This window comes from Paroedura picta, chromosome 15, assembly GCF_049243985.1.
Source record: "Paroedura picta isolate Pp20150507F chromosome 15, Ppicta_v3.0, whole genome shotgun sequence".
NCBI lineage: Eukaryota > Metazoa > Chordata > Lepidosauria > Squamata > Gekkonidae > Paroedura > Paroedura picta.
Window position 1 is genome coordinate 14449987 of NC_135383.1, and position 14060 is coordinate 14464046.

The 14060-nt window shown below is 48.0% G+C and overlaps 1 protein-coding gene across 1 annotated transcript; it reads left to right on the top strand.

Annotated features, from left to right (window-relative positions):
- The first annotated feature begins 1943 nt into the window (after nucleotides 1–1943).
- On the top strand, nucleotides 1944–12587 carry RCC1L (RCC1 like). Its single transcript, XM_077311064.1, has 11 exons — nucleotides 1944–2750; nucleotides 4404–4533; nucleotides 4973–5098; nucleotides 6035–6101; nucleotides 6812–6863; nucleotides 7034–7118; nucleotides 8145–8326; nucleotides 9452–9536; nucleotides 9754–9927; nucleotides 11407–11492; nucleotides 11974–12587. Exons 1-11 carry the CDS (start codon nucleotides 2331–2333, stop codon nucleotides 12049–12051), a joined length of 1485 nt encoding a protein of 494 aa, XP_077167179.1. The 5' UTR covers nucleotides 1944–2330; the 3' UTR covers nucleotides 12052–12587.
- Nucleotides 12588–14060: the final 1473 nt, after the last annotated feature.

Genomic DNA, 14060 nt, shown 5'->3' on the forward strand with positions numbered 1-14060 from the left:
TGTAGTGCCGACTTCTAATTTGGAGAGCCGGGTTTGATTTCCCACTCCCCTACCTGGAGCCAGATGGGTGACCTGGGACTAGTCAAAGCCCTGATAGAGCTGTTCTGACTGAGCAGTTCTCTCAGGGCTCTCTCAGCCTCACCTCCCTCACAGGGTGTCTGTTGTGGGGAGAGGAAAGGGAAGGTGATTGTAAGCCGCTTTGAGATTCCTTTAGGTAGAGAAACCAATTCTTCTTCTTCTTCTTTTTCTGATAGCCAACGTTGGGCTGGTTTACACCAGACACAGTAAACAAAATAATGTCCGTAAGATACCGTTGTTGTTGTTGTTATGTGCGAAGTCGTGTCCGACCCATCGCGACCCCATGGACAATGATCCTCCAGGCCTTCCTGTCCTCTACCATTCCCCGGAGTCCATTTAAGTTCATACCCACTGCTTCAGTGACTCCATCCAGCCACCTCATTCTCTGTCGTCCCCTTCTTCTTTTGCCCTCGATCGCTCCCAGCATTAGGCTCTTCTCCAGGGAGTCCTTCCTTCTCATGAGGTGGCCAAAGTATTTGAGTTTCATCTTCAGGATCTGGCCTTCTAAAGAGCAGTCAGGGCTGATCTCCTCTAGGACTGACCGGTTTGTTCGCCTTGCAGTCCAAGGGACTCGCAAGAGTCTTCTCCAGGACCAGAGTTCAAAAGCCTCAATTCTTTGACGCTCGGCCTTCCTCATGGTCCAACTTTCGCAGCCATACATTGCAACTGGGAAGACCATAGCCTTGACTAAACGCACTTTTGTTGGCAAGGTGATGTCTCTGCTTTTTAGGATGCTGTCTAGATTTGCCATAGCTTTCCTCCCCAGGAGCAAGCGTCTTTTAATTTCTTTGCTGCAGTCCCCATCTGCAGTGATCTTGGAGCCCAGGAAAATAAAATCTGTTACTATCTCCATTTCTTCCCCATCTATCTACGGTAAGATACCGTAGTGGATATCAAAAAGTAAAAAAAAGTTATACTCTATTGAAATTACATGCTTACCAAAAGAATAATGATATTCATAGGTTTGATCTGAATGGGTTCAGTAACTGATTTTATATTGGTGGTGGGTTCATCATATATCTGACCGTTGTTTCTGAGGAGGGACAAATCTGATTTTTATTATGTATATACCTGTAAAGATAAAGGTATCCCCTGTGCAAGCACCGGGTCATGTCTGACCCTTGGGGTGACGCCCTCTAGCGTTTTCATGGCAGACTCAATATGGGGTGGTTTGCCAGTGCCTTCCCCAGTCATTACCGTTTACCCTCCAGCAAGCTTGGTACTCATTTTACCGTCCTCGGAAGGATGGAAGGCTGAGTCATCCTTGAGTCGGCTGCTGGGATTGAACTCCCAGCCTCATGGGCAGAGCTTCAGACTGCGTTTCTGCTGCCTTACCACTCTGCACCACAAAAGGCTCATGATACCTGCTTTAAGGATATAAAATAAAAAAACACATTAAAAAACCCTAACTAAGCCTTTGCAAAGAGATACTTTAGATTTGTTACTGTAAAGCTCCATTAAAATTAACTTGTAATCATGCATAGCAATTATTATATCTATAATATGTAGCCTGGGAGGGAAAACCCTTTTGCCTCTCGTGTCATGGTCGCCGGCGGTGAATTGACTGTGCGCATGCGTACAAAGCACTCAGCCATAGAAAGGTGAGCGCTCCTCTCCGGACGAATTGCGGTATAAAAGAGAGCTTCTTCATCGCCGTTTGCAAAAGTGTTTCTGTACACCTCCAATAAATGTATTAATTGTATGATAAATGTATTAATTGTATGAAGACACTGTGCCTCTTGTTTCATTGCCGCCGACTCGAAGATGCCAACCCACGTGATAACATCTAGCAAATGCGAGAGGCGAGGGAAAAGCGCCTCCCCCTCCCCCTGCCTCTTCCGACATGGCGGAACTGCGCCTGCGCGAAGAGGTCAAAAGACGCTGAAAGGGGAAAGGTGGCCAAGATGGCGCCGTCCATGCTGCCGGTTTAGCTGTTTGGGACTTGGGACGGAGTAGGGGGGAGACAACCAAGCGTCGCCTTTCCAGTCAGGGGGTTGTTTTTAGGGGGCTTCATGCTGACGTTCTTTTAGCGCTTGAGGAGTGCCTTTGGGCCACCCACCCTCGGTGCTGCGACGGCTGATGCTGCAGAGGGGCTGAGTTGGGGGTTGTCGCAAGGAATGTAGGGCTTTCATTTGAGGTCGTCTTTGGCGCCCGATGGGGGGCTGCTGCTGAGTTCCCCAAGTAAAGCATTGGGCACCCAGTGGGTGACATCCTTAGAACTTAAGGAAGAGCTGCTGCTTCATTCCCTGAAGATGGTATTGGAGGCTCACTTGGGGATGTCCTTAGTGTGCCACAGGGGGCTCTTCCGAGGCTTCCCAAGACGGCTGCAGGTGTCTCCTTTGGGGGTTTCTCTGACCCCACAGAGAGGTTTCCTTGGCGATCCTCATGGGGTGTTCCAACGCCTCCCGAAGAAGATCCCGCCTGAAGGGTTCTCCAGAAGCCTGGCCAAATCAGCTGGGCCAAAAACCATCCGGGAGCTCAAAGAAGCTGATGCTGCTGTCCCCATTTTCCAATATGTGGGGGGAGCAGCCAAGAGGAAAAGTCGAGTGTTTGTGTGGGGTTTTACCTACTCAGGAGCTTTGGGCATCCCTTCTTTTGTCATGCCCGATGAAAGGCAGAAGAAAAGAAGGAGAATCCAGCCCACTCCATATCGTCTGGAATTGGAGGAGAAGGTGAGGAAGATGGGAAAGGGATTGAGCGTAAAGTGTGCTCTTTTGGAATGCATCAGTTGTCAGTAAAACAAATGTTATTGTTAAATGTACAAAGCTACTTTAATGCTGAGGATAAAGGGCATCTAAGTCAATTATGTTTACTCTTATTGGTAGCAGCTCTTCAGGAGCTCAGGCAGAGAATGGTCTTTCCTAACACCTGCTGCCTGACATCCTTTAGTAACAGTTACCACAGGTTGAGTGTGGTATATTTAAATACATGAATACAAGATTCAATACACTAATGCAAAGTTGTTGATCAACTCATTCTCAGTGTGGCATAACAAGATTTTCAGTGCTCATCCTTTTTAGAATATTTCAGTGGTGCCAATTTCATCATTTTAATTGCACTCTATACTTTTGGTAACCATTCTCTTTCAAATGGGTAGCCATGTTGGTCTGAAGTAGCACAATAAAATCAGAGTCCAGCACCTTTAAGATTAACAAAGAATTATTCAAGGTGTGATTTTTTAAAATTCTCTTTCAAGAAATACATTGAGAGTATTATAGAATTTTAATCCTGGCACTCTTCCTTTAGCCCATCTGGAAGGCAGGTACCATGCCATTTAGGGATCATGGTTTGCTGCTTTGCCCATTCTACAGTGAAATCCAACATCTGTATATTTCTCTAATTGTCTCAACTGTATCAGGAAGACTAGAACATAATGTTTCTCTCCTCATTGCTCCTTGCAGGAGATAAACCATTAATTTCCTCTGGACTTTCAAATGTCTTAATCCAGAGATGCTGTTTAGAGTGTCAGAGCAGAAATTTGTCCTTGAAGTGTGAACACCTGACTTTTTGCTGTGATTGCATCTCTCCTCTCTTCCAATGCAAAATGCATCTGAAGGCTCTTACTTGCTTTGGGAAGCCCTGCATCAAACTCTGGTTCTCCATAATGTTCAGACTCAGATGCCAGGGCAAATCAAAGATTGTTTCCTATCTGCAAGCCAGAATTATAAACTGGGTTTTAACTGAGGTTTATAACTGAAGTTTGTGGGGGAAACTTCAGTTTGCCTAGGCACCAGTGTTGTGGAAAACTGGAGTGTGATTTAAGATTCCCCAAACTGGGAAACCCTTTAGTCATGCTTGGTGCATTAGAGGAGGAAGGAAAGCATAGCCATGAGTTGTGTCCTGGCCCCTACCTGGTGGAATGAGCTCCTGGAAGAGCTATGGGCCCTGCAGGAGCTTCCAGCATTCTGCAGGGCCTGCAAGACGGAGCTCTTCTGCCAGGTCTATGGTTGAGGCCAGCGTGCGAAGGAAAATCTGGACTCCCCCTTCTGGGACTATTAAAAACGGATTAAAGGGAGAGATCAGCCCCTTTGTCCACCCTGAGGTGTTAATAGGATTAGTATGGGGTTTTGCCGCCAAATGATTGGATGTTTAGCCTTAGTTTTTTGTTTTTTAGTTGATGGGTCAGTTGATTATAAATGGTACGTATTTTATTGGGTTTTTTAATGTATGGGGTTTTATTGTAAGCCTCCATGAACCCTTGTGGGAGTGGTGGGATATAAATGTAAATAATAATAATAATAATAATAAAAAACCTCTGCTGCCTGAATGCAGCCACCCCTGCCTGTCTCTGTCTTACCCTTCACTGTCTTGTATAATTTTTAAAGATCTCCTCTGCTGCTTGTGGCTATGGATTCACCCTGCTTTCCTCCAGGACCACGGACATTACCAAAGTCTGGGGGATGGGACTCAACAAGGACTCTCAGATTGGATTTCATCAGAGCAGGAAGGATAAGTGTAAGTATCTGGTGTCTTGGGGAGACGCAGAACTGAGCCAGTGGCTGTGGTTACTCCTTTCTTTGTGCCCATCACTATTGATTTTATTCTGCGCTGCTTTTCTCCCTGGAGTGAACCAAAGCAGCTTATGGAGAACTCCAGCTAGCCAAGCCGTTTAAACAGACAAGACAATGGAAATTATGTACAGGGTGGCTGGAGTTGACCAATGTAACTTTTTCTCCCTCTTCCAAAATACTAGAACTTGAGAGCATTCAATGAAGCTCATAGGCAGTAGGTTCAGGATGGACAAAAGGAAATACTTCTTTACACTATGATTAAAATGTGGAATTTGCCACCAGAGCCTGTAGGAATAAATGGCTTTAAAAGGGGATTAGAAATATTCATGGTTGAAGGTGCTTACAGACATATTAGTAAGTAATCTTTTCTCCTTCCCCTTAAGCTCGTGGTTACGAATATGTCCTGGAGCCAAGCCCCATTCCGTTGCCTCTGGACAAGCCCCAAGTGACCCGAGTTTTGCAGGTGTCGTGTGGTAGAGCACACTCCTTGGTGCTGACTACTGAAGGAGGTAAGCTGATAGCTCTGCATTTTCTGAAGATGGGCAGAATCATAGAGTTGAAAGGGGACAGACAGGCCATTTTGTCCAACCTCCTGCTTATTGCAGGATCAGCCTAAAGCAGCCAGGAGAAGTATCTGTCCAACCACTACTTGAAGACGGCCAGTGAGGGGGAGCTCCCCATCTCCTCACCAGTGGTCTATTCCATTATTTCTTTGGCTGCTAGGTCCAGGATCCCCTTAATTCAACTGTTGATACTGGCTGGAATTCTTGCTTTTCAAGCTCAAGTGATGATTTGAGCAATTATTAATTATGATGATGTATTTTATGTGGTTTTAAACCTTGTAAGCCGCCCTGAGCCTTTGGGAAAAGGTGGCATAAAAATAGAATTGTTAAAAACAACAATAATATTGGAACTTTTAAAAAAATCCTGAGACTTTTTCATGCTATACTTTTTGAGTGTCAAAAACCTTGCCAAGAAGCCTGTTACTCATTCTAAAGATAAAATATTTCACAGGAGAGTTTTTTTTAGTGTTCTTTCAAAGTGTTATTTTTTTCATTGGAAATGAAAATGTCTCTGTCCCCCCCTCCCCCGGGTCATCTCTAGGTAAGGGCCCAGCAGAGGGAGGGAGGAAGGCTGTCCAGACAGAGTGGCCATGGCACAGTGGTAGAGCAGCTGTCTTCTGTGTGGAAGATCCTGGGTCCATCTCCTGCTGAAGGATCTCCTGGAGTAGATGTTAAGAAAGACCTGTCTTTCCCAGAGACCTCGGTGACCAACTGCCTGTTGGAATAGGGACAGGGCTGAGCTAGATAGCTCAAAGGGCCTACCTTGCTAGCAGGGCAGCTTCCGATGGGTGTGGAAGAAGTTACTGCTGGTTCTGTGTCCTTCTGAATGGATGTCTGGTGCTTTCTGAGATCCGGCTGACACATCACCTGGCTTTGTTTCAGTCTTCAGCATGGGCAACAATGCTTACGGACAGTGTGGCCGAAAGGTGATCGACGGGGAAGTATACAGGTGAGAGGATCTCTTCCGTTCATGGGAAGGGCCATGTTTCTGTCAGAGCTCACACACTGAGTTTGATGGTAGCATGGGGATTTGAACCCAGGTCTGCCAAATCCTCTGGTATTTTAACCACTATGCATTATTCCCCGCATCCCGAGGGAAACCTACCCAGCCCAATAGGGGTAGGTTTCTTCCTGGTTCAAGATGATAACCACTTTATTTGTGGAACCTGCCATTGTCTTAAACAAGGATCCCACCACCTTTTCAAAATTGCGGGCCCCTCTGCAGTTTTGACATAGTGAGGTGGGCAGAGTCACAAGATGGATCTCACAGGAGGCGGACCCTGTCACAGAATGGCGGCATCAGCCACACGGTGAAGGATCTTGGGCTGTAGGGGCAGCTGCTGTTGAACGTTTAAAAAAAAAAATCTGCACAGCCAATCCGAAGCCATGCTAGGCAAAAACCTCACCCGTCCCTGTGTACTTTTAAAAAACACTTGACCGGTACCAGGAAATGTGTCAGAAGGAACCCTGGTCTAAAGTAATGCAGGATGAATGTCTGTAACATCTCATGTAGCCACTTAAGAATATAGTTCTCAATTGTGTGTAAATCTTGCTGTTGTGTTTTTTTAAACATGCAAATAAACGCGTTTTCAATGTGCAAATCATAAGAATTATTTAAATAAACAATTTGAATCTTTTTACTGCCTTGTGATCACACAGTGAAAGTCACCAAATTCACAGACTACGGGGATTCAAGGATCAAGTAGTTCAGGTAAGAAATCCACTTATCTAATCTTGCAAAGCTCTTCTTATATTACAGAAACGTCTGTTGTGGGGAGAGGAAGGGAAAGGCCTTTGTAATGAAAAGCAGGGTATAAAAAACCCAGCTCTTCTTGGTCTTCTTTCCGTCTCCACCCAGCCTCCTTTGTCTTTCACCAACAGGTTGCCTGTGGGCAGGACCACAGTCTCTTTCGGACCGAGAAAGGAGACGTCTACTCCTGCGGCTGGGGCGGTGATGGTCAAACAGGTAGGACGACAGTGGTGAGCCAGGCCTTGGTCCTTGATGAAAGCAGGATGGGACTGGTGGCTCTGCTCCCAAAGCCAGAGGGGTTATTGAGCAAGCCGCAGGAAGTGGAAGAGGTTGTGGTGATGGGAGGGAAACAGCTGCCTTTTGTATCAAATTAGGACTTGGGAAAATGGGTCAAGTGAGAACCCCTCTTTGGATGATACTAGCAGAGCCATGTATCTCCCCCTCCTCTTTCCCTTCCTTGAAGGTCTTTCCCAGGCCAGGATTCTGCAATTTAGGTGGTATGCAAGGTGGGTACCACTGCAGGTTTTCAGGAAAGCCAATCAATATAGGTTCTCTTTCTGTTTTTCAAAAGAGCATTCTTATGACAGCCAGCAGACAGATGACAAAACAGGAGATCCTGTGGACCCTTAAAGACTAGCGCAGTTGCTTCCAGGAGTTATTTATCTATCTATCTATCATATGACTTGCATAGCATAGTCAGGGCATCTGAGGATTGTCTGGCTGCCAGGCAAGGGGCGTTCAGAGGGGATTTGCTATGGCCTGCCTCTGCATCACATCTCCTACTTTTCCTTGGAGGAACTACCACCCCAAATAATGGAGGTCTCCCCTCCAAATACTAGCCTGGGTCGGCCCTCCTTAGCTTCTGAGATCTGAAGGATGGTCTGATAGCCAGGCAAGGGACATTCAGGGGTGCTTGACCATTGCTTGCCTCCATGTGATGACCCCTGGTGGTCCTTGGAGGAACTACCATCCGAATCTTTGGAGGTCTCCCATCCAAATAATAGCCATGGTTGGTTCTACTTAGCTTCCAAGAGCTGACAGGATCGGGCTTGCAGGGGCCTCAGAAGGACTGAAGTCCTTTGTATAGGATGGCGTGAACTCAGAATCACAAAAAATGTGTGCTGGAATCAACGGTGCGAGTCTTTAAGGGGCTGCTAGACGCCTGTTTTTCTACTGCTGCTCCCTATTGATGCTGCCTGGCGTCTTGACTGAACCTTGCCTCTCTCCGCCTCCGACAACCAGGTCTTGGCCATTACAACAGTGTCTGCGTCCCGACCAAACTGGGGGGCGATATCGCCGGGGTCCCCATCGTGCAGGTTACTACTTACGGAGACTGCTGCTTCGCTGTGTCGGCGGAAGGAGAGCTTTTCGGCTGGGGGAACTCGGAATACCTGCAGCTGTCTTCCATCACGGAGAAGCCACAGGTTCGAAAGGATCCGAAGGGATTCACCCCTCCTGTGGCTTGTCATCCTGGAATGTGTGTGTGTGGGGGGGGCCCTATGCCCTTCTCCCATGGTGATTTCACTTTGCTGACTGTCTATCGGTGGGGGTGGGGGATGGTATAAGGCCAGACGTGTTGGCTGATCTAATGGCCATCAAAACTCTTATTCATTCCACTGTGCCCTGCCAGCTGTTTTTAAGGGTTGGGAGCATCTCTGTTTTTAAAGGAAAAGAGAGTGAAAAGGGCAGAGGTTGCATCCAGTGGCCTCTTTAAGACCAACTGAACTTTATTCAAAGTGTAAATTTTCAGGCAATGAGCATCAGCTTGCTGATGGTTTATATATAGGCCTTGACCAAAGGCCTGGTGGAACTACTCTGTTTGACAGGCCCCGTGGAATTGTTTTTAAGTCCCACAGGGCCCTGATCTTGCTTGGAAGAGTGTTCCACCAACCTGGGGCCAGGGCTGAGAAGGCTCTGGCTCTTATTGAGGCCAGATTTATTTCTCCGGGGCCAGGGACCTGGAGCCAATTCTGTGCGCTCGATCTTTGAGGGGCGTCATGGAGAAGACGGTCCCACCGGTACGAAGGTCCCTGACTGTTTAGGGCATGAAAGGTCAAAACCTTTCACACCCTTGAATCTGATTCGGTCTTCAATCTGCAGCTAGGAGATACAGCTTCATTATGCTGGGTACTTAGCTGTGTGTCACTCTCTGCTTGCGTTTGTGGTCTTGTACCTCCCCTTTCATTGTCTCATGAAATATGCTATGCACAAGAAAGCTTACACTTTGCACTAAGCTGGGTTGGTCTTGAAGGTGACCCTGGACTCTAATTTTGTTCTGCCACTTCAGACCTCCACCCCCAAATCTAAGGGCAGAGATTAATCAGGATGCTGATAACCAAATTCTGCACCCAGTGCAGCTACGGAATCACCACAGCCTTTGACCAGAGGCTGGTGTTTTGCAGAAACGTGGAGATTGGTTTTAATTTAGCCAAGTTCTGAGTTCATTTTCCCTTTTTGATCCCATTTTCTCCTTAAATGTGGCCATGTCTTGGGAAACAGGAAAAAAAAAATTCAAACGGTGTCACCTTCCAACCTTGCATTCCAAACAGGTGAATGTGCCAAGACACCTGCCCTTCAAAGTCGGGAAGGTGAAGGAAGCCGCGTGTGGGGGAACGGTCAACGCTCTCTTGAACGGTGAGCTTCTCTCTTTGGGAGAATGTTTTAGGACTGCTTGCTCGTTGAGGTTTATGGGACGGCTCAGATCTTTTACGAGCAGCATTTCCGCAGCTAAAAGAGTGAAAACCTTGCAGAATCTGGGGACGCCCTGGCTAAGTTACCCATTTGGGTCTGGTGAACATGGCGTTGCAAATCTGTACCTTTGCTCACCAAACCTGTTCTGAATGCAATGCAGAGGAAGGCCACGTCTTCGTGTGGGGCTATGGAATCCTCGGGAAAGGCCCCAAACTGATGGAGACGGCAATCCCCGAAATGATCCCGCCCTCCCTCTTCGGTTTCTCGGACCTCAGCCCGGACATTCGTGTGAATCGGATCCGCTGTGGACTCAACCAGTTTGCTGCGATCACCAGTAAGTTTCTGAAGTGTTGTTTCAGTTTGGGGTGGGGGGGGCAGGGAAAAGGGCATTGCCTTCCATGGGCAAAGCAGCCTGGATGTCACGGAATCTTCGGCAACATTTTGCCTGCTGAAGGTGTCAACAGCAGAATGTTTGAGAAACAGCATGCCTCCCGTACAGAAAGGGAGAAAGCCAGACATCTATGGGAAGCACTGGTTTATGGCTCCAATGGAACTTAATAGCTGCCAACCTTGCAGGTGGGTCCCACATTCCATTCTTGATGTCTCCGGTTAACTGATTGCTGGTATCAGGTTTTGGAGAAGGCCCTTCTTGGGTTGAGACTGCAGAGATGCTGCGTGACCCAGTAGACTGTCCTCAGCTAGGTGAACTGAACAATTCTTGTGCTTCTTCTCACCTGAAAATGGTGGGGCACTTGCATGATAAAGGTAAAGGTATCCCCTGTGCAAGCACTGGGTCATGTCTGACCCTTGGGGTGACGCCCTCCAGCGTTTCCATGGCAGACTCAATACGGGGTGGTTTGCCAGTGCCTTCCCCAGTCATTACTGTTTACCCCCCAGCAAGCTGGGTACTCATTTTACCGACCTGAGAAGGATGGAAGGCTGTCAACCTTGTGCCGGCTGCTGGGATAGAACTCCCAGCCTCATGGGCAGAGCTTTCAGACTGCACGTCTGCTCCCTTATCACTCTGTGCCACAAGAGGCCCTGCTTGCATGATAGTGGAGATCAAACCTGAAATAGGATTGTGGTGTCTGTTGTCCTACAGGTTGATAGGCTTGGAATTGTGTCAGGTCAAGTGCACCCTCTAGGGGGCAGCAGCATCAGAAGCCATGGAAGCTGGTTTCCTTTCTTTCCTTGGAGACCCTTCCACAGTGCGCTCTCTCTCTCTCTCTCTCTCTCCTCTCTCTCTCTCTCTCTCTCTCTCTCTCTCTCTCTCTCTCTCTCTCTCTCTCTCTCTCTCTCCTCTCTCTCTCTCTCTCTCTCTCTCTCTCTCTCATCTCTCTCTCTCTCTCTCTCTCTCTCTCCTCTCTCTCTCTCTCTCTCTCTCTCTCTCTCTCTCTCTCTCTCTCACACACACACACACACACACACACACACACACACTCACACTCACACACAGACAGGGATTTGCTTCTGTAAGGAGGAAGCTGAGAAGAAATTTAAGGAAACTAGTTCTTGCCCTGAAATACACAGGACAGGGTCCCCAACTCCAAGCTGGGAAATTAATTCCTGGAGATTTTTGGGATGAAGTCTGGGGAAGGAAAGTTTTGGAGAGGAGAGAGGTTTGAAAGGGTTTCCAAAACAGCCCTGTTCTCCAGGGGAGCCAATTTCAGGAGTCTGGAGGTCAGTTATCAATAATTCTGGGAACCGATCTCTGTTCTGGAAACCAGCTGTAATTCTAGGAAATATCCAGGCACCACCTGGAGGCTGGCAACTGTATCCCCCCCAATGACAGTCTGCCACGTTCTTTCTGCAGATCGAGGAGAGCTCTTCATCTGGGGGAAAAACACCCGGGGCTGCTTGGGGATCGGCAGGATGGAAGACCAGTACTTCCCGTGGAGGGTAAGGAACATTCTGCAGCAGCTCTTCAGGAAACGGAAAGTGGGTGTTTGTTTGCGTGTTGTCCAAAGGCAGTGCCAAACTTCCACTGGGTCCTCATCTGTAGCCTCAGAATGCTGTGGGTAGAGATCAGCAGGGCGTTCCTAGACAGACCCAGGCTCCTAAAATTCTCTGGAACTCATTGCTACTGAATGTGGAAGAGAGTGACGAAGGGAGATCAGGGGCCTGGAGACCAAGCCCTAGGAAAAAAGGCTGAGGGACTTGGGAGAAAAGGAGGTTGGGGGGGTAGAAATGGGATGGTTATCTTTAAGTATTTGAAAGAGGAGGGTAGGGAGTCGGTCCTGTTTTGCTCTTTATTGGTTGCTTCGGGAATCAGGTTTGTGTCTGGCTTTGAATTAACATATGTTGATTGCTATCCTCCCAACCATCCAGAAAGGAAACTGGATAGAATATTCTACTTGGTTTGTTTGTTTGTCTGGTCCAGGTGACGGTAGCAGGCGAGGTCGTCGATGTGGCTTGCGGGGTAGATCACATGGTTACTCTGGCCAAATCCTTCATCTAGCAGGACCTGGACGCTGCCCTGAACTACCCAGCCCAATGGACCAAGCGGGCCAAATCTGGCATGGGAGCGCACCATTCCTTTTGCGTGGCCTTCCCTTCTTCCGGATTGCCTTAGGTTCATGTGAGACTGGCCACATCTGTGTCTCCCAGAGGATCAGTGAGACTGCATTTAGGGAGGGCTTGCATGAACATTCACTGAAGACAAAGAAACTCCAGTTGGCAAGCTGTTTCAGAGACGTTGCCAGTTACCTTTTGGAAAGGAACGCTCTCCTTGCGGGACAATCCGTGCTTGAGGTCTCCTTTGCGAGGGGTGGTGGTAGAGGCTTTGGAGTGACGTATTCTCCCTGCGGCAAGTTTGCGCCTTCTTCTTTTGCAATGGGGGAGGGAGGCGTGTTTGAATCATGAAACGGGAACAGGTCACACAGTTCCGAAGATGCTGGAATGCTGGATTGTGTTCTAACCCCCCCCCCCTGGATACCACAGCTTATTGGTTGGGACAGCTCTGTCTCGGGTCTCATAAAAGTGCTGGACGAGGAACGAATGTGCTTGTGTTTGTACCTGTGTCATCACTGACAGCCAGAGCCTTTATAGATTGCCGTGTGCCTAATTCCAGAGTGCAAGTAATAGCTTTCTGCAAGCAGAAAAGAGTGTGTGTGTGTGTGTAATGCAAAGCTGATTCTACCAGGCTAGGTGGAAGACGCCAGGTTTCCTAGCAGCTAAAAGAGTGAAACCCTTGCAGAATCTGGGGACTCCCTGGCTAAGTTACCCATTTGGGTCTGGTGAACATGGCGTTGCAAATCTATACCTTTGCTCACCAAACCTGTTCTGAATGCAATGCAGAGGAAGGCCCTCCTGGAAGATTCTGTTTGTTTTTATTAATTGATTTTTAGGCTGCCTCTCTTTGCAAGCAAGCTTGGGGCAGTTTACAACACGGATTCAAACCTTTGTAGACAGATTTAAAGCTTCCTAAAAATTAAGATGAAACTCAAAATACTTTGGCCACCTCATGAGAAGGACTCCCTGGAGAAGAGCCTAATGCTGGGAGCGATTGAGGGCAAAAGAAGGGGACGACAGAGAATGCGGTGGCTGGATGGAGTCACTGAAGCAGTTGGTGCGAACTTAAAAGGACTCCGGGGAATGGTAGAGGACAGGAAGGCCTGGAGGATCATTGTCCATGGGGTCGCGATGGGTCAGACATGACTTCACAACTGCCAACAACAAAAAATTAAGACTAACAACCCCCCCTCCTATTCCATCAATCCAGCTGTCTTCGGTCTGGCCTGCAGAGCTGATATCATCAGCCCCACTTCCCTGCCCTGGATGGTCCAGTCTCATCAGAGCTTGGTCACTAAGGAGGGTTGACCACCGTTAGTACTTGCATAGGAAGTCCAAGTCACCACTAGGGGTGTGAAGCACATGAGGGCAGGGCCTCATGGGAATTGTAGTCCATGGACATCTGAAGAGCCACAGCATAGCTAACCCTGCCGTATGGAGTTGCCATCATTTGGCTGCACCTTGACAGCACTTGAGGCATCTGCACTGCCTCCCCTTCCAAGCTGGGCTTAAACTGTATTTGATTGAGCGTGTGAATGTCTTTTCTAAGCATTGCCCGTAACTGGCTACAGCGTCTCATGGAGGGGGCGCGCGTGTGTGGTTCTTGACTGTTTTCTGCTCTTGCAGAATGCTTTATTCTTAAACTTCTATGCCGCCCTTCCCCGACGGGCTCACAGCATTTAATGATGGTGTTACCCGTTCAGCGGCGATTCTATAGGAAAGTCTTTGCCATGCATCCCTGTCTCTGACCGCTTCTTTTAATTGAAGCAGCATTTAAGGCAAAGGTTAAAACACTAAAAGCCAGTTGACACTTGTCTCCGGTAGGAAGGGTGGGGATAACAAAGTGCAAATGTTGCTTGTGCAGGGAGGCCAGTAATTACTGATGCGCTGTGGGCCTCAACCAGTGGCCTGGGGGCTGCTGTCAAAATTTCCCTGCTTTCACTGCTCCCTCGCTAG

Coding starts and splice junctions, on each gene's coding strand:
- RCC1L (XM_077311064.1), top strand. CDS start 2,331: ATGGTATTGGAGGCTCACTTGGGGATGTCCTTAGTGTGCCACAGGGGG. Junction 9,928..11,406: donor CCAGTTTGCTGCGATCACCA/GTAAGTTTCTGA, acceptor TTCTTTCTGCAG/ATCGAGGAGAGCTCTTCATC. Junction 11,493..11,973: donor ACCAGTACTTCCCGTGGAGG/GTAAGGAACATT, acceptor TGTCTGGTCCAG/GTGACGGTAGCAGGCGAGGT.